Source organism: Lynx canadensis, chromosome F2, assembly GCF_007474595.2.
Source record: "Lynx canadensis isolate LIC74 chromosome F2, mLynCan4.pri.v2, whole genome shotgun sequence".
NCBI classification, from domain to species: Eukaryota; Metazoa; Chordata; class Mammalia; order Carnivora; family Felidae; genus Lynx; species Lynx canadensis.
This window is the reverse complement of record NC_044320.2, coordinates 79,583,679-79,603,887: the sequence shown is the minus strand read 5'-3', so window position 1 is coordinate 79,603,887 and position 20,209 is coordinate 79,583,679. Positions and strand designations below refer to the sequence as shown.

The 20,209-nt window shown below is 37.7% G+C and overlaps 1 protein-coding gene across 1 annotated transcript in view; it reads left to right on the top strand.

Moving 5' to 3' along the window:
* The window catches only part of SNTG1 (syntrophin gamma 1), a 310,753-nt gene that overhangs the window by 245,271 nt on the left and 45,273 nt on the right, over nt 1-20,209 (top strand). The window contains exons 18-19 of the mRNA XM_030303901.1: nt 10,887-11,039; nt 14,937-15,029. Of these exons, the coding sequence (XP_030159761.1) occupies nt 10,887-11,039; nt 14,937-15,029 (246 nt within the window). The remainder of the gene's footprint in view (nt 1-10,886; nt 11,040-14,936; nt 15,030-20,209) is intronic.

The following is a 20,209-nucleotide window of genomic DNA, read 5'->3' as shown; positions in this document are numbered from 1 at the left end:
AGAGGGTACAGCCTTCCTCTTTGCAGTGAAATTCCTTCAGAATGACCCTAAACACAGCATGTACAAGCACAAAAAGTGAGAATTTAACAAATATTCAAACATAATTTTATTTGCTGTGTCTCCTTCCCTATACTTCTGTTTCTCTGGGGAAAGGCTTTCAAATGAACAAAAGTCATAACCATCTAAACGTAAAATAAATTAACACAGAATATATGTATTAACTGATCTGATAATTTGAGAGCTAATACAATAAATTCTGTATAATAGAACAATTATAGGCATTAACTAAGAGTCTGACCAATCCGCAGAAATAAAAATCGTTTTGGACCAAAAAATACTTTATATTTACATAAAATCAGAGTTATGAAGGTTATATGGTTGCATTTTATTGACATACAAACACAGACTGACACCATGAATATTACAAGTTATATGTTAAATGACAGGGATAGAAAAGAATTACATACCATAGGAGAGAGAGAAATGTTTAATTCCACATATAAATGATGGCTCTGAGTTATGCCATGCTCAATTGCTTTCATAACATCTGTTTTCCAACAATGTTATGTATATTAAAACATTTCATTAGCATGCGTTTATATGTATACACGTTTATATACATATGCAGTATTTTATATAGTTTAAATTATGCATTGATATATATACTTATATATATATCATATATATCCTGTTTTCTATTCGACAGAAATGTGTCAAAATGACAATAATGCTCTTTTTATATATGTGAAAGGAAATCTATTCTTAGAATATGTTTCGATGTTTGCGTTCGTATGTCCAATAATGAGAAAGGACCAAACATTACTCAGAATGATCCAGTAATGCTAATAGTTCTTCATGGACTCTCATTTCTTAGATATTCCCAACGAATGGCCAATTTCATTGCTTTAAATCTCATATATATACCAATAATCATGAAGTTGCTGAGAGCTCTCTCTAAATGCCCCAAATGAGGGCATGTACTGCCTTTGAGATGCCTCCACATGGATGTCTGATGGACATCTCGAACTCATCTTCTCCCACTCTCCAAGTGCCCACCTCAGCCAATGGCCATGCTAACTTTGGCATTCTAGTTGCTCACTTTCAAGAACTTGGCATCAGCCTGAAGGCTCTTTCTGTCATAGCCTTATCTGATGAACAAAATATACCCTAAATGGCTGTTACAACCTTGGTCACTCTCATGTCTCACCTATGTTAAACTTATCTTTTTTTTTTTTTTTTTTTTTTTTCCTGTTTTCCAAACTTAACACCTGGCTCCTTGTAAGCTTTCAACTTGGCTCACAGTAAAATCCAAAGTTTCCACAACGACTCCAGGGCACTGTAAGATCTCCCACGTACTTCCTTCAGACTTCCCACCTGTCTGCCCTAGTCTCCTGCTACCTGCCACTAACTCCCTCCAAGGCTACCATGATGTTTGGGCACACATCAGCCTCAAGTTTTTTGAGGCTGTTGCCATCCTATCCGAATATCTTAAATAGTGTGCTCTTTTACTTTATGCCTCTCTTCAAATGTCACCTCGTTAAAGAGCTCTTTTTTTTAAATAATTCTGTATATATCGCTTCGCGGCCTTTTGGCTAAGATCAAGTGTAAATAATTCTGTATAAATGACAATGCCCCCTGCGGTTCCCATTGCCAAATGCTTTTAATAGACTTTATCAGCATCTCGCACGTTATGGTTAAGCATTTTCTTGTTTGCTGTAGAATTTGTCTCATCCACACTCAAAACAAATTTCCATGAGGCGGAGAGGTCACCTGTTTTGCTCAGAGGAATGTCTCCACACCGGGGCAGTGCCTGGCACATAGCAGGCATGCCATATTGTTTTGGTTGAATGTCAGCTGAATATCTACTATGGGCATTGGTGTAGGCCATGGGTAAAATGTGTTCTGAGACAGCAGTGGGTATGTACAATATGGAACTCGTTTCAGAAAGTTGAAAGTTATTTGTGTTGTTGAAAAGAAAACGCAATAGAAAATTAAAAAAAAAAAAGCATCTAACGGGACTGAGATGGAAATAGAACGCTGTTTGATCTTGAGCTGCTCGTTAGAAAAGAGCACAGAAGCTAGGAGTAAGATTCTATTATCTATACTCGTGAGTATTAATTGAGGAGTTTGGCCTCAAAACGTCCCCTTCATCTGACACAATGAGCAGGATTAATTGAACACATTTTAGGAGAGGTTTGCTAGGCAGGTACCATTTCCCACAATGATCTGCACCTTTTTACATCTCCCCAGTCATGGCAGTAATACAGCATACTAGCCCATATACACAGAAATGTCATTTTAGGTGAACAGGTAGTTCCCTTTGTATCTCATGTTGGTCAGATCCATCCGAGTCCATTCTGGCTACTTGATGGCTTTTACTACTTGCGGGATTACGAAACAGTTGGAGAGGTTGTAGTGGAGAGATACTCTGATAATCAAATAGCTAAGACATAGCACATATAAGGAAAGGTAAAATAATTTGCATCACTTGGTTTCAAAAAGGAAAAGCTGAGAGGTGACTTGACGATTGTCCTCAAGGATATAAAGGTTACTTTTTAAAAAGGCGGGACCACCTGATTTGGATCATGTCTGAAGAAAGGTGAAGAATAAATTAGTATAAATTGCGGTGTGAGGGATTCCGTGTGGAAAAAAGGAATACTAGGAGATTGAGAGAGGATCTCTACATCCCAAGTATTAAAGGCCAAGAATCAGAATCTCATTCTTTGAAGATATTTCAAAGTGGGATGGTTTGGATTGTTTTTTGAAGGCAAGACCAAGTGACCAGCCACAATTCCTACTGTTTAGGACCCTAGGATGTCCACATTTACAGTAACAAGTAATACATCCCCCCCCCAAAAAAAGCATTTTCTCCAGAAAACCATACACTCTTCCAATGGAAGCATGGAGCATGGCTCTTTTTAGTGTGGTGCAGTTGTCCTCAGAAGTGGAATATTAGAATCGAAATCTGGAAGATGAATCTTATAACTATTAATTAAAACATTAATCTCAACAGGTAATTTGGAAAGCCATCTCTTTTAATAATATTATAAGGAATTAACTACATTGCGTTGGGTGTCTCTTGCTTGTTTGTTTTTCTGGTTCTAGTCATTGTAATTGATGGTAGTAAGTTTTCTACGTATTTCAGTAACAGTCTTAGGGAAAATGCTGATATCAATCAAAATGGTAATGAAAACTGTTTCAAGTATATTAAATAAGAAATCAAGTATGCAAATCAAATACAAGGATTAAAAGTTTCCTTTGATAATTATACACTGTTTACATACCATCCGCTTTTTAAAAATATTATCATAGGGACGCCTGGGTGGCTCAGTCAGTTAGGCATCTGACTTCTGTTCAGGTCATGATCTCACGGCTTGAGGGTTCAAGCCCCGTGTCAGGCTTGTGCTGACAGCTCGGAGCCCGGAGACTGCTTCAGATTCTGTATCTCCCTTCCCCTGCTCACACTCTCTCCCTCTCAAAAATAAATATTAAAAAAAATTAAAAACATTATCATAGAAAAACCCATTTTCTCTTTGAAGGTGCACAGCATTTTTTTTCTACGTGGGCTAATTGTGTTTCCTGGAGCTCTCCCTTTTTTTCTTCAAATAGGGCTCTGCTTCCCTAAATTTCCTTTAGAAAGCTAAATCTCCTACATATTAAGCCAAAGAATGAGATTAAGTCCTGCAGTGTGGATAGATTTAAACAGGAGGATGCTTATAAATGCTGGGACTGGGGGGCAGGTAGCAGAACAGGAAATTGCTGGGGTCGATGTATCCCTGATAAAAGAGCCTTGGAGAAAAACAACCTTGGTTTTGCTCCAAGAGAACAGTTAATGTATTTGCATCTGAATCAGGTTAATTCCAGTGCTGAGTAGGGATCCTGCTAGGGAGAATTTTGTCCTTTGAGACTGCACTCTGCTGGGGTCATGGTGGTCTGGGTTAATGTGTCCAACACCTACCTTATTTAAGCTACTCCATCCCCCACATATATTTCTGAACCTAAGAATCCTAATCTTAGAACACGTATTCTAAGGCCAATAATCAGAAAAAGATTGTGAATAGTGAGTGTATTTTTTAAAAACATATTTTACCTCTATGCCCTAGAATTGTTACCAACCCAAGTTCAATTGCTTGCTGCTTGAAAGCCAATATTCGAAAGTCAAGTGTTGGTTGGAAAGGAAAGATTGTTTAACTCAAGAGGCCTGGGGAGAAGGCAGACTGGTGTCTAAAGATTGTCTCCCATGTTCCAGGCTAGGAGGGGAAGAGCTATTTAAAGAGGAAATTCAGGGTAAGAGATTACATGCATATTGATGAAAAGGGTGGGGAAACATGATTATTCATGAGGAAAGATGGAACATGTGCATTGAACACACATATATGTAACATACACCCTCATTCACTTTGGGATAGACACTTAACATCAGAACAAGGCAAACTCCAGCCCTTAACATCAGGAGGTTGTCTTCGGACAAGGAGAGGGCTATGCGCTTGCTCCCAGAGAGGGTATAAGGGGGATGGAGTCTTGGGTAGGGTGTTTTTTGTGCATAGGCTGGAACCACATCAGTCAGCCTTGAGTCCAGGCTTCCGCAGAGACAGCTAGTGGGTTTGCTAGTGGGGGTCTGAAAAGAGACAATAGCTGATGAGGGGGAAACAATTCTCTGAGAAACCAGCTTTAAACTTTCTGCTGGCTTCCACCTCATTAACCCCATGGGGTATGGTTTCAGAATCTCTGAATTTTCTTATGTATACTTGCTTAAGTTATTTGGCCTTTCCCAGCCTTAATTTTCCTAAATATAAGAGGGATAATGGAATAATGCCTATAAAATGATTTGATAACATATGTAATATATTTCAAATGGCAAATATTATTAACAGGAACAATAAATGAATATCCATAAGGATCAGGGTTAATTAACGTTTAGGAAGCTATTTTAAACTGGATCAGAATTCACACACCTGTATGGGCACATGTACATAGAGCATACACACATATCTAGAGAACAGTGACTCACGTTTGCCTATATAATAAACAATTCTGGCAAACATGTTTGCCTCTCAGTATGAATATGGTAGTTAATTTTGTTAGAAAACGGAGCCTTCCTGACTCTCCTTATATATCTCACCTTGTGTCATAGCAATATTACACTGTATTACAGAGAAATATGTGTGCATGTGTGTGTGTGCATGTGTGTGTATACATGTGAGTGTGTGTATACTAGAGTGTACATAGGATCTGGGTCTGATCTATTCCAGATTTTTAGTAATAGTTAACATTAGTGATGGCTAATATTGTGATTAGTGATATTACGTGATATTAATGATATTATGGAGTACTTAATATAATATGTCCCCATTACTTTCCTAAGCGATATACATGTATCACTCATTTAATCTTTACAGGAACCTTGAAGCAGGTATTATCATCTTTTTAAAATGCCTGAGCTGATTCTCAGGGAGGTGAAAAGAAGTGGTAAAATTGACATTCATATTTGAGCTAACTCCCAAACTGATGAAATCATAATCCCTAAGTCCAAACAGGTCAAAACTGGGGGGAGTGACCAGTATGTCTAAGACCTAGCTCCTTCCTCAGGGGAATAAGGATGGAAGCCTATTTTGATGGATTATTATACAGATTAATTTAGAGGGTACATGAAGACTATGCATTGTGGGTTTTTTTTCCTGAAATTTGTTATTATGTCCATTTATATCAGCAATTCCAATTGCCTAAGAAGAGTAAGGAAATTTAAAGTTTTATTCCTTCTTTTGCCAGATAATGCAACTAAAATTTTTAAAAAAATGAATTGGTTTATATATATATATATATATACACACACACACACACACACACACACACACACATATATATATATACATATACATATATATATAGAGAGAGAGAGAGAATGTTCACTTGGTTTGATTTTTGGTGTCTAAAACATCTTGAGTTTTATTTTAAATCATTTAAAAACTAACAATTGTAAATACTAACTTCAATTACTTTTTTCAGAAGTTCAACTTCAGTACTTTTTCAGATCATGAGATTTACCTGTGAATATATAAGTAATAATAAAAAGATAGGTGGTGTTCAAAATAATTACTCTGACAGACATTAGGTGATATTTTAATAGAAAAGTAAGTTTTTATATTTGGTATCTGACATAGCCATAAAAAATGGAAATATTTAAATTCATGTATATTACCTTCACTTACTTCTGATGTATTCCTACATAAAGAAAATGAAAGTTATGTAATTATTGTTACTGTAACTTAAAACAAAGTTATTTTTCCATATTGGTCATATTGACTAAATAATACACAAATGTCATTTTTCTTCTGGAATATATAGAATCAGAATTACAATATTGCGAGTGAAGTTGCCAACTTCCTCTTTTACAAAATCCAATAAAGGAAAATATTCCTAACAATATTTTGATTTATATAAAAATTTTCACTGCACAGCAATGTTAAGAATAATACTGTCATAAAAATGAAAATGGTATTGGGGCGTCTGGGTGGCTCAGTTGGTTAAGTGTCCAACTCTTAACTGTCCAGCTCAGGTTTCACAGGTTAGTGAGATCAAGTCCTGCATCGGGCTCTATGCTGACAGCATGGAGGCTGCCTAGAATCCTCTCTCTCTCTGCCCCTCCCCAGTCCGAGCATCTCTCTCTCTCTCTCATAAATAAGCTTAAAAAAATGAAATAGTTCTCTCTCTCTCTCTCTCATAAATAAGCTTAAAAAAATGAAATAGTATTGTAATGTTATTAAAACTATCAGATTTAGATAGTTGTTATGTAGATTTTATTATGTAGATTTAATAAGTGCCTTTAGGGAATCAATCATTCTTGAAAGTCTAATTTAAAATCAATTGGCAAAATTTAATTCCGAAGGTATGTTTTTCGTTCTCACTTTTAGATATTAGAATAGTCACAAAAAATTGGAAATTATTATTTGTAGCTGAAGAACCCTTTCTGGGCCTGCTTTTCTTGTTTCATTAAAAATTACATTTTTGTTTGTTTTAAATACTCATGCCTGATGATTGAATGATTTTCTGATTCACTATAAGTCCAAGTAAAGGAAGCAGTAGCAAACATAGCAGTCAAAAACATATTAAGTCACATAGTTTATAAATTAATTTATATTTAATATAATAATGCAAAAATATCCATCCTTCGTCTGCCTATTCTTTTCTCATTTCTATTTTCAATTCCACAAATGTCATTAACTTGAAGAAAAAAAATCTATTATTAGAGCAATGATAAGTCTAACTGGAAAAGTGTGAAACAACTAACTTGCCATATTAGCAAGTATTGGATGGAATGATTATAGCGTGAAGGAGAGAAGAAACCATATTGATAGATGTAGAAATTTTGCCACAGGGATAACGCACTGATTTTTGGCACCTTTCTTCTGCCTTTAACCTTACATGTTTTAAATACGATAGAAAGTTAGGATGCCTAGGTGGCCTAGTCAGTTAAGCGTCCAACTTCGGCTCAGGTCACGATCTCTCAGTTTGTGAGTTCTAGCCCTGCGTCGGGCTCTGAGCTGACAGCTCAGGGCCTGGAGCCTCCTTCAGATTCTGTGTCTCCCTCTCTCTCTGCCCTTCCCTGCTTACACCGTGACTTACTCTCTTTCTCAAAAATAAATACACATTAAAATTTTTTTTAAAAATACAATAGAAAGTTTATGGCTAGCTATGTCTACCATCTTAATAATTATTATTCTAAACACATAGTTTGTTTTTCTTTTTAGTAAAAAAACCACTTTGGTTATACCACTGACCTCTGAACGTCTTAGAAAAGCATCTACGTTAATAGCAAACATATCTGTAATGTGTTGTTTCTCTGTAATATTGTTTTGTGAACCTGAGACAAGCCGTAAGAAGGACAGCGTTTGGTGATTAGTGAGCAGAAAGTGTCCAGAAGACTTGGAATAAATCTAAAAAATGAGGGGATACTTCCGGAGAAGTCGCAAATGAGACCAATGCACAAAAATAGCGTCCGTGATTTGTGTAGCTATTATTTTATTACCATTCGTTAAATGACACTTTCCAGTGAGCGAGAAATATCATGGAGGCTACTCTTTCTACTGGGGCCAAACTCACCCTGACCAAAGATAAACAGAGAGCGTACAGAGAGCAAATTAAAGAAGTAGAGATTAGGGAACAGCGTATATATTTACTTTACTGAGTATCAGCACTAGTAATAGAAATTTCTAATGTTAATTCAGAACTACCCTATGTCAGAAACAATGCTAAGATTTATACGCGCATGTTCCTTTTTCCATCTTCTGCCTCTCTTGCTCTTCTCTATCGAAAGCAGCGGATTCCGCCTCTTGCTTACCTCAGACCTTCCAGGGGGGTTCTCACAGCGCAGGCGGTCATTTGAACGAATGTCTTAGCAGGAGGACCCGAGACCATTCAGGCTTGCAACGGATTGCCCTTGCATGGATCTCTAAGTCCTTGATGATGAGACATTCTTCCCGGAACAAAACTTTCTCCTTCCCACTTTCGAGAATGATTTATTGCTCCCATTCCAGTTCCTTAAGCACTTTAGCTGCATAGCACTGTCATGATGCTTTTTATTATTTTTATATATTTGTCTCCCTCAGGAAACTGTGACCTGAGTGCCTGGGTGCCCACAGGGGCTGTAGTGTAAGTCACCATGTGAGGAGTGCCTTATAAATAGCAATGACCAATGACCGCAAGTGTTCCCAGATGTTGAACTTCTATTTGCAGAGTCGAACAGAGAACTCTCTGTCTTTGAGAGCTCTAGTGCTGGGTCAATTTAACAGGAGATGCTAAACCAAGTTTTCAAAGAGTAAAGTAGTTAAGCTGCCAAGAAAACAGAAAAATCTTAAATGAAGGTTATTTTAAGATTTCATGGCAACGTAGGAGAAGGAAAAATGTCAACAGTTTTCTGGCTCTTAATGACACTGATTATTTTAGGTTACAATTTTATATAACAAAGAAAGTTAAGACCTCTTGAATAAGCCATAAAATTGGCAAGGTTTCCAGAAATCCTGCAGTATTTGGTTACAGTTTTTGTGCCAATGTTGCCAATTAAATAAGTAATATAGAAGTTGAAATATTTACAAGATAAATAAAGGATTTGCTATTTTTTTAAACATGGTAGCTTGTCATTACACTTACGTTAAAGTCCAGAATTCATGACCTGTCTCAGCAATGGCTCTCGACCTCTCTTTCACCTGCTGTCTGGATTTCTGGAATGCCGTTGAAGCTGTTGCTTCAGTGCCTGTGCCAACACCAATACCTTGCCAATACCTTGGTTAAAGGCCTCTTCCCGCCCATCAACCTTCAATCTTCCACGTGTCTTTCAGCCACTGCTTAAAATTTACATCCTAGAGGATATTTTCCTGACTCACCAATCCACTTTGGTGTGAACTGCATTCCTACTCTCCATAACAGCACTTATAAGGATCCGTCCCGACCTATTTACTTGTAGAGTAATTTACTTAATATCTGTCTTTGTCACTCCAGTAGACATTGTAAGCGCCGAATGATGGGGGAAAAAAAAAGTACCTTACAATAGCTTATCACTGGACTATGTTTTTGAAGATATGTTTTCATTTTTTTCACCTTAAGATAGTATAAGAAAATCAGTAAATACAAAGAGAATGTAACTTTCTTTAAGTTCCTGAGCATCTCCTGGCAGCAGTTATCAAAGCTAAATTCTACAACCAGAAGCAACTGCTGTTCATTCACTCTCCTCTCATATTTTAAGCATCCAAATAGGAAAAAAAAAGAAAACTGAGTTTATTGATAAGATAGTTATTAGTTTGAAAACACTTGCCAGAGCAGAGAATTCCTTCTAACATTTGTGAGTGTTTAATGATACCTTTATATAGTTATGTATAAGAAATGGTGAAAGACCCCAGTGACTACGCTTTGGCCATTTTCAGCACACTCCACATGTAATTCAGAGGCCACATCTGACACATTGCTTGGGATTACCCTATTTCATCAATTCTTAGCCGCATTTTCTTTTAATATCTCTGAAACTGACATACACATCGATAGGTGAACACAGTTGAAAACGTCTAACAAGACCAAGAAATTGCCACGTCACAGTCTTCTTGACTTAATAAAATATAGTTACATATGTAAGGTAAATACGTATTTTTTAAAAGCGATCCATTTTTTTTAGACAACCTAGACTCATTGTTTCCATTTCTCGTGTAGATATGGTCATGTGGCTTTAAGGGCTAAAGAAATCAACTCAACAGAAAACGTCCTGCTTGCTAACCTTTCTAAAATTTGCAAACCTACTGATAAGCATTAACTTCATCGTCTCGACAGCTCTGTAAGGGAAAAAGAAATGAGGGTTGTGTGTCATCACTTCGTACAGTCTAAACTGAACTCATGTGTTAAATGCTTTGCAAGTTATGTTGCTGGTAAGCGTAGAAGCCAGCCATCCTCACTTCGGTTTCATGCGATGCTTCAGTGTTGATAACGAGGAGAAATACATTAGTTGTGGACTTTGAGGTGTGGAGTTTAGGCTGCTATGCCCATTTTTAAAGTTTATTTATTTTTGACAGAGAGGGAGAAAGAGACAGAGCATGAGTAGGGGAGGGGCAGAGAGAGGGAGACACAGAATGTGAAGCAAGCTCCAGGCTCTGAGCCGTCAGCACAGAGCCCGATGTGGGGCTCGAACTCGCAGACTGCGCGATCACGACCTGAGCCGAGGTCGGACGCTTAACCGACTGAGCCACCCAGGCGCCCCTGCTATGACCATTTTTAAGGAAGATGTAGTGTCATCCGTATGACCTTGGCGTCTCCACCGTGCATTAGTCAACATTGATTCGAGGTATGGCCATGTCAGCAATATGGATTGATGTATGCCAGCCTGTGTAACTCCAGGTTTCCATCAGGACAGTGACCTGCTGGACCAGCGGAAACACTGCTTCACTGTGCAGTCTGAGTCTGGAGAAGACCTCTACTTCTCCGTGGAGTTGGACTCTGACCTCGCCCAGTGGGAACGAGCCTTCCAAACAGCAACCTTTCTGGAAGTGGAACGGATACAGGTGAGAGCCTGGGAAATTTTAGGACCTGTGCCTCCCAACAATGAATGACTGCTCCCCTAGAGTTTAAATCTCAGATAGAAAATGCTGTGACTTTTCTTAAGTTTTGACAAAGCCACCTCCTCTTCTCCCATCGTGACCATTAGCCTGAATGGTTTCATTCACTCCTAATGCTCTTTCTTTCTAGAAATAATTTCCTTCATCTCCACCCTTCAAAACCACACAGGGAATTTGAGACATGTTTTCAGAGGTCACGTCATCGTGAAAATTTTCCTGATTTCCAGCCCGTTCTGCTCATTACCACTATTCCCACAACAGTCCCGTTCAAACCCGTCCCACACGTGCACAGCAATATCACTTTTCTGTGTGTGTGCGCTTGTCTGTTTTCCTAGGTCTGCTCACACTCTATCTTGTATTGGGGCGATGTATGCTTGCCATTCCCCACACTAACTTACAGGTTGCTTGGGATTATTTTATTCATTTACCAACTGGATACAGTGCCTTTTGTACATCACAAGTATTCAGCAGATATTTATTAAGCTGTATTTCTTAAGTGTGAAGTTATATCTAGATCAAACTTCATAGAGCCTTCAGCCCCTACAATTCATGGGACCATGAGATAGAAGAGGCTCCCAAATACGGGTCCTGTGGCTGAGGTCTGACAGAAACCAAGGTCAAAACTGAGCAATTGTGATGTGCTCGCCACATGCAAATGGGCCCATAGAGCCAGGACCTAAATAGACACACGGACACTTAATTTCGAAAACAAATCTCTAATGATGAGAATATGGCACTGACTCTCCTAGAATGCTTGTCTATATTAGGAGACGTGGTTGCATATTTTTGCAACACATTGAGCTGATCTGTAACATGTATTAATTTCCTTTATTTCTGACTATAACCTTCTATATTGAACATATCAGTTTGCACTAGTGTGACATGACAATCAGGGGAAAAGGACAGGGAGAAGACTCAAATTTCACTTGTTTCTTTGCTCAGTTGACCCTTTCTAACAGCTCTGCTGATCTGCACGTCTCTTAAGATATTAATGTAACTGAGGAATATTGTTTAAATAAGTTAGCTATATAGAACCTCAATTCAATACATAGTTCAATATCAAAAACGGAAAGATGAAAAACCTTCTACATTATTTTATTTCAAGTATCAACACCTAAGACCATTTTGAGCACTAAAATATGTTGGTCGAATAGGAGTTGACGTTTTTGTTATTCATAATGATACTTTTAAGCTTCCCTAATTGTCATTCTCCCAGAATATTACACTTCACTTGCAAACAACTACATGGACATTATCTATCTAATGGTCTCAATTCAAGATTTCATTTTAAGTCCCCTGGTGTTTAGAAATGAGATAACATTATGATGTTTTGATGTAATATAATACTGTTTTGTTTTTTTGTTTTTTGTTTTTTTTTTTTTTGGTTCTGGGCTGCATATTCTCTAAGGTAATGTCCTGAGCAATGCATTTCTTTGCACCGTCTCACTATACCATTCACTTGCACATAGCAAGTGAAAAGTAAAATATTTAATGCTTTGAAACGCCTGGGTGGCTCAGTTGGTTGAGAATCCCACTTCAGCTCAGGTCATGATCTCATGGTTCCTGAGTTCCAGCCCTGCATTTGGCTCTGTGATGACAGCTTAGAGCCCGGAGCCTGCTTCAGATTCTTCTCCCTCTCTCTCTCTGCCCCTCCCCCACTCTCTCCCTCTCTCCTCTCTCAAAAATGAATAAACATTCAAAAAAAAGTTAGCACCTTGTTAGCTTTTGTTAGCCCCCAAATGGGGCTCTATCCCATGATCCTGAGATCATGACCTGAGCTGAAATCAAGAGTTAGATGCTCAGGTGCCCTTAAAATGGAACTTTTAATGAAAGAGCATGTGACTTACAAAATTGATTTTCTTTAATTATTATTACATGTTTTCCAGCTATAGACATTTAGCTGTCATCCAAAAGGACATATTAAAAAATATTTTATGTGTGATATATGTTCAAATATTGTGTAATAATATATAATTGTGTAAAAATCTTTCAAATGTTGCAAATTACCCCTGAAAAGTATAATTTTCCAGTTTTTTCTAACTATAATTCAATTTTCATTATAAAATAAATAGAAATTAAACAATAAATCAAGTGTTATGTTATTAAAACATTAATTATATTCATTATATATATATTTATTAAAAGATTATAAATTATAGAATTAAACTTTAGTGAGTCTCAATTTATATATCTGTTTCAAATTAATGGTTATTGATGAATTGGTTCTATTCGTAATTTTGAACTTAATGAGATAAATTTCCATGTTCTGTACTGAAGGTGTTTTCACCTGACATATTCTTTTATAGCAACTGAAAATAGAGAACAATTATGTCTAAATTAGAGGGAATGAGATAGCCTTGAACATTTCTTTTTAAAGATTTTTTAAATGTTTATTTTTGAGACACAGAGAGAGAGAGAGAAAGACAGAGCATGAGCAGGGGAGGGGCAGAGAGAGAGGGAGACACAGATCTGAAGCAGGCTCCAGGCTCCGAGCTGTCCCCACAGAGCCCGACGTGGGGCTCGAACTCAGGAACCGTGAGATCATGACCTGAAGTGGGACGCTTAACCGACTGAGCCACCCAGGTGCCCCAAACATTTCTTAATATTGATAGTGGTTTTAAAGAAGTGGTGATGGGTGGATATAAGCATGGAAGATGCCCATGCATTAAACAAAATTACACCCAAAACTGAACTTACAAGGCCCATTAAGTTTGTTTTCTGAGCTGGTTTTTGAAAAATTCAACTGTGAAGGAATAATTTGGCATAGTTGTAGCTCTCCTATGCAAATTGGACTTAAAGCTATGAATATAGATTTTTGGTGAAGTCAACTTGATGCACTTAGCCATCTTATCGTCAGAATCTGATTCATTTAATATACGTTTATATACAGTATTATAAAACAAATATCATGTAAATATTGGTATTGAAAATTTGCTTGAGATAGGTTTCTGTCTTTCTCTTCCTTTCTCTCTTCCTCCTTGTTTGTGAATTATGAGTAGTTTTCTTCATTTGAACATCCCAGTACAGTTTGTAATTAAATAAAAATAAAGGTGGCCTCTGGACATAAAAATGCATCCTGTGGCACATAAGTTCCAAGTTTTCATTTCATATTTGTTACTGTTAAATTTCAGTATCTTTATTTTATTCGTCTTCCAAAATATTTATATAAGTAACATTATAATTTAATCTCATCTTCGTGTAAAAAGTCCTGGTGATTTTGGAAGAATCAGTAGGTTTATACAAATAAGAAACAAGGGGTGAATGTCTTTGGGAAATAGCTTGTACCACATGGATGAACATTATATGACAGACTCTTAAGATAATGATGTTCTTACACGTTTTGCCTTGGTTCCTGAATCTGTGTTCATGTGCCTGCGAGTTCTGCTTTAATAATGTCCAAGAAATTGGTAGGCCAACAATTGAATTAATACCTTAACCTTTAATAATTCACTTTTGGCTTAATGAAAATGCAATGATGTTTAGCTTTAGAATGTAGCAACGTAACGTAATCTTGCCTACACCTAAACACTTTTATACCCGTTTTATTGCCGATACGGCAAAGGGTGTCAGTGCAGCCCTAGGTAAAAGCGTGTTCAGATAGCACAGGATTGGAAACTCGGCCCCGCGTAGCCCTTGGCAGGTGAAAAGCTGTTCGGCTTCAGTTTTATTAACACTACGATGTCAATAATACTATGCTCCTTGTACAGTTATTGCTGATACTACGTTAGCTATCGTATAAACAACTTATTATAGGAGCTGTCAAAGAGTCTGATAAATGCTGGCTATTAATAATGGTACTGGGTCAATCACATGAAAAGTAACAGTGTTTTCTGTTCTGTCTAGTGCAAGACGTATGCATGTGTGCTAGAAAGTCATCTAATGGGACTCACGATCGACTTTAGCACAGGATTTATCTGCTTTGATGGTGCAACAAAGGTAATGTGCTCAAGTCAGCTCCAAGAAATGTGCTGCAGGCATTGTAACTTAAGAATGATTGAAATGACCTCCAACTCCTGTCAGTATTTTAATTGATGACCACGAATCTTGTTTAAGATCCTCATTTTTGTTCATAGAAGATAAATCATGCTTTATTCTGATTATAGAGAAACAAGTGTGAATTTAATAAGACAAACATGTTTCCATAAAACATTATAACTATATAAAGTGGATATACATGTATAATACATATACATCATATTTTACAGTATATATTATATATATTCTTCTTACTAAAGATATAGCCCTTGAGGGGAAATTTTTCCCCCAAACACAACTTTTTTAAACAAAGTGTTTCTTTATTATTTTTCTACATCAACATCTCCAATATCCAAATGGGGAAAACCTTTTTTTTTAGTTTACTTTTATAGCTAACATGTTAGAATCATAGTGTGGAGGAATTTGGGGGGTTAGAGTTTCTAGCCAGGGAGAAAATGCTTGTCACCCTGTCTTGACTTAGCAAGGTCTTGTATTGTCTAATTGGGTGCCTTTCCCACAAAGGATCTCTCTTTCTTTAATTTTTCCACACGGTGATGCGTATTGAATGGTAAAGGGCATCCTTCACAGTTAGTCATATCAAAACACCCCTAAAACACAATTGACCCCTTACCCACCACTAATCTTTTCCCAGTGCTAGAGTCCCTAGGACTGTGGTCCCCAGGAGGGGGAACCCCCCTCCCCACAGAGGACATCTTTTCCCTCTCATGACACATCAATTTCTAAGGTCCCCTCCACTTCCTCCATTATCAAAGTATGGCCTAAGAAGTAAACCGATATATTCCTTCCCGATAATTTTAAGGATTCATGAGTAATCCCTTCCTGGGAAACTTGTATTTTACCTAAAAATTAACGGGTGTACAGAATGTCAAGAAACAGATGTAAAGAAAACAAGACAGTGATGTACATGTGTGAGGAAGGCAGCACTCGGAAAGTGGGAGGATTTGGACCTTGGGGAAGATAGGGGTCCAGGCTGCAGTCCTGTAGCCCAAGCCAAGGATGGTGCAGGTGGGTGTATGGACTTCTTAGGATTTTTCAGGACCCAGCAATCTAGATTGTCACACAAAAGCTCACATTATTTAAGGACAGCCAGTTTTTTTTTGACAAGGTGAAAATAAGTAGTACACCCACGCTGGTCAGATTTCACTGTCCGGGCGTTGCCTTTGCCTAATGCCGAAAGGTTACTTCTCTAATTATAGAACTGTAGGTTCTGTGGCTCTTTTTATTTTATTTTTTTAACTTTTTTTTTAACATTTACTTATTTTTGAGAGACAGAGACAGAGCATGAGCAGGGGAGGGGGAGGGAGAGAGGGAGACACAGAATCGGAAGCAGGCTCTGGGCTCCCAGCTGTCAGCACAGAGCCTGATGTGCGACTCGAACCTACAAACCGTGAGATCATGACCTGAGCCAAGTCAGACGCCCAACCAACTGAGCCACCCAGGCGCCCTGCCATGGCTCTTTTGATGGCTCCCAGATGAGGCTGCCATGAACTTTTCCTGTGACTAAAGATTTTCTTTTGAATAAAATCTTCAACTCGGGGTAGGCTCCCGAGTATTAAATTAATTTAACACATTTACTGAATTAATTATTACTCAAATTCAGAAGTATTAAACTAATGTAATAAATAACTTTAAAAATGATTAAGGTTCAAAAAAAGCTCAAGTGTGATTTTACAAAGAAAATATTATAGCCACAATTGTCCCTAAACTCTTATGAGGAAGATGAAAGTCTCACACCTTGTAAATGAGAGGGAAGGAAATCAAATCCATCTGAACATATATCTGAAAGCCTGAATCTGTTTTGACTTTTTTCTTTAAGGCTAGTATAATCCAAATCCACGTCAAGTTCCACTAAGGGTCTCTTGGTGTGGTAAGGGAGAAAATCCATGTGTTTCTACACATGTCAAGGTATTCCCGCATGGGAAGGAATGAGGAGTCGAGACCATAAGCAAATTGTCATGATGCCATCTAGGGCACACCATCTAGTAAGAATGAGATTTTACTCAGTGCAAGCTTGATTCAGGAAAAACCAAAGGCTTTGGGGAGTAGTAATCACCCTCTTTCCATTTTCTGACTGTTACCAGAAGTTCTGAACCTCAAGGCCATCTGAGAATTGGGAGGGAGGGAAAGAGTCTGTCTGCTTATGATGAGCAGAGTATTCATCGCAGAAACTGTAACACTTGCACAGCAATAGGGAGCTATTCATAATTATGTCAGGACAGCAGACATAAGCCAGGAGAGTCCTGACAAAGCACTGGGCTGTCCTTACTGCAGGAAGGTGGCCTCCCTCCATGGAATGAGCCCCAAAGTTATTTTTAAATACAAAAAGAAAAAAAAAAAGAAGGATAATTGTTACATCTTCATTAAAACGTGTTTGTTCCAGTAGTTTATTAAAATAATTAAATGATGTTAAGTTATTTTCTCTACTTGATATGCCTGTGGAAAAAATCCTTAAGAACATATGTCCAGCAGATTTTTTAAATGTTTGGGTTCGAGAAGGCCATGACAACAATACTACTGATACCCTCTAGCTGTTCACATTTTGTCTACATCTTGCTCAGCCTTGCAGTGACAGTGGAAGCAAACCAAAGGTCTTATGATAAAGCACAGATACCAGGAAAGGGAAGGACGGTGTTCTAAGCGGTTAATTGAGCTCCGTGTGGAGCAAGTTCCACACTGTTAGTACAGGGGCAAAGGGGAGATTTGCTGCATTAATACATAAAAAAGCAACCATATTTATCATTTCTTACAAGACATTTTTTTTAAATAAAATAAACAACATTGAAAAAATTCGTTAGAAGACTGGATCAGAGATTCTCGTAGTAAGAGAATAGAGTCACCGTGACCTTCGTCTACCCTAGACTGCTACGGGTTTGGAAGCAGTGAGGTCTGGGAATGTCAAGCTCATTCTCACTGCTTGTCCCTTGGGCATGAATGTCCCTGGGGAAAACCTTCTCCCTGGAGTTTCCGGACGGTACAAAACACACTGAATAGTATAGTACTCCCCACACTTCCATTTACATTGGCAACATGATAGGAGGTTATACATCCTTTTGTTTCCCTTAGTGTTGCTGGGGAGAGTCCCTCTTAGAAACTTATTGCCATATAACAGCTCAGGTTGTCTTCTGTAATCTTCCTCCTTATTAAAATGTAGCCTTTTCAGTGTTAGACAAGGTTTTCTCACTACTATGTCAAAATATGATGTTGCAATACTAATATGGTTCCCATAGCTAAAAGTATAGATTTGTTGCCATTGTATCCCTTTAAACATGCACATATGCATTAATCATTTGTATCCATTAATGAATTTCCTATATAAACAGAGCCCTTAGTAGTAACATTAAGTGGTTAACTGGATACTAACTGTCTATTGAAAGATAACAGGAGGATGTAAATATCAGTCTTGGGTGCTCTAGGAAAGCTTTCTAGATATTGAGACACCAAGGGTAAAATCATCCAGACAAATCTGTAAGGAAGAACATTGAATTTGAGGTCAGACGAGACGAGAGATCAAGTTTCAGGTAGCCAAGAACCAGATTATGAAAGGCATCGTAGTAAAGAATTTACATCTGATTGTAAGAACAGAAGGATCTTTGAAGGGTTTGAGACACAGGAAGGAAATGATCAGAAGTGTTGGCAGCACAAACCCAGTAGAACAGTGGATGACTGAGATAGAGAAAACCTGGGCAATCCAAGATTCCAAATTCTCAAAATCTGTCCTCCTCTGGGCATCCCCCACCCTATGACGTTCCAGAGAAAACAGCACGCATGGTAAACAAGGTCAAACACGCTGTTTCAAGTTGAGGGTGAAAATGATCAGTGTATGCACAGAAGAGATATTCAATATCATGAAAGATAAGTTACAAGGAAGGAAATGGAGAAAATGCTAGAGGTGAAAACCGGGTCCCCTGATGACGGTCCACGATGTTTCACCAAAATCTGATTTTAACTATGGAAAGCTCATTTTAGCGGAGGTATCCAGATGGCACTGATTGGATGGAGGCAAGACTGAATCACAGGGCATTAATGGAATTAATTTTTGCTTCCCCTTGATAATTTAGAAGAACAACTTTCAAACTTTTCTTTTTAACCAAGAAATTTTGTAAAAATAAAAAAAATGAGGAAGGGTTAGTTTTAGCTGTGTCAGATAACACTTAGCTCTAATGGTTAAAATGAAGTTGAAGGTATCGGATCCTACACCTCAGACCTCCCCGTCTGCCCTTGTGTTGCAGCCCAATGGTATAAGCCAACCTCAAAGCCTCCATTGGCTATAATTGGAGCTCATCCCATGTAAATGTCCGTTGCAATGTGTGCGACACTGTAAATCCTGACTCTTACCCTGGGGGGAAAGTAAAAGACAATATTACTCATATTACTGTTTTCCAGACAGTCCCCGAAGCCAGTAGTTCCCTAAAATTGTTGCTGATAGTTTTTTAAAACATGCTTTAATAGTTGACCTTGAGAAATTCTAGGATAACATACTTAAAAGGCTTCTCTACCACAGGATGTCTAGGAGTCAGTACTAACAGCATATTAAAAACATTTTTGAAATAATGATTGGCTAACAGATCTATGCAGATAATTTTGAAATAAAAAGGTAACATTTTTGAAGAATTGACTCTGTCATATGTTAGAAGCTACTATAGTGATTTTATGTTTTCTTTTGTACTCAATACTAATTTTCATTGATTATAGATTGGAAACATTATCTGGAGGAAATCTGTAAAACACATACATGTGCACGGTGAATTGCATTTTAGGAACTTATATTCTGTGGAGTAAAAGACAACGTCACCCTAACTGAAATCACATCCTTCATGGTTTTGAGATGTTCTGTATAAAATTAGAGGACTTTGTCTCCTGAAATAATTGTGCTTCAGAGTTAAATTCATCGTTAACATACTGATTCATGAAGTATCTTAATCTGCTTAATCCATTTGTAACTTTAAGTAGACGCTGATTTCTACAGTGTCTAAGGTAAAATTTGGAAGGAAGTTGACATGACCTATATTTACACTTTTCATTTTCAAGAGTCTTTGATATGGGCTGGGTAAGTTGAAGGTCATTAATTATCAGGAGCTTTGAGCTACTGTTTCTCCTAAAGATCGAGGATCTTCATGCAC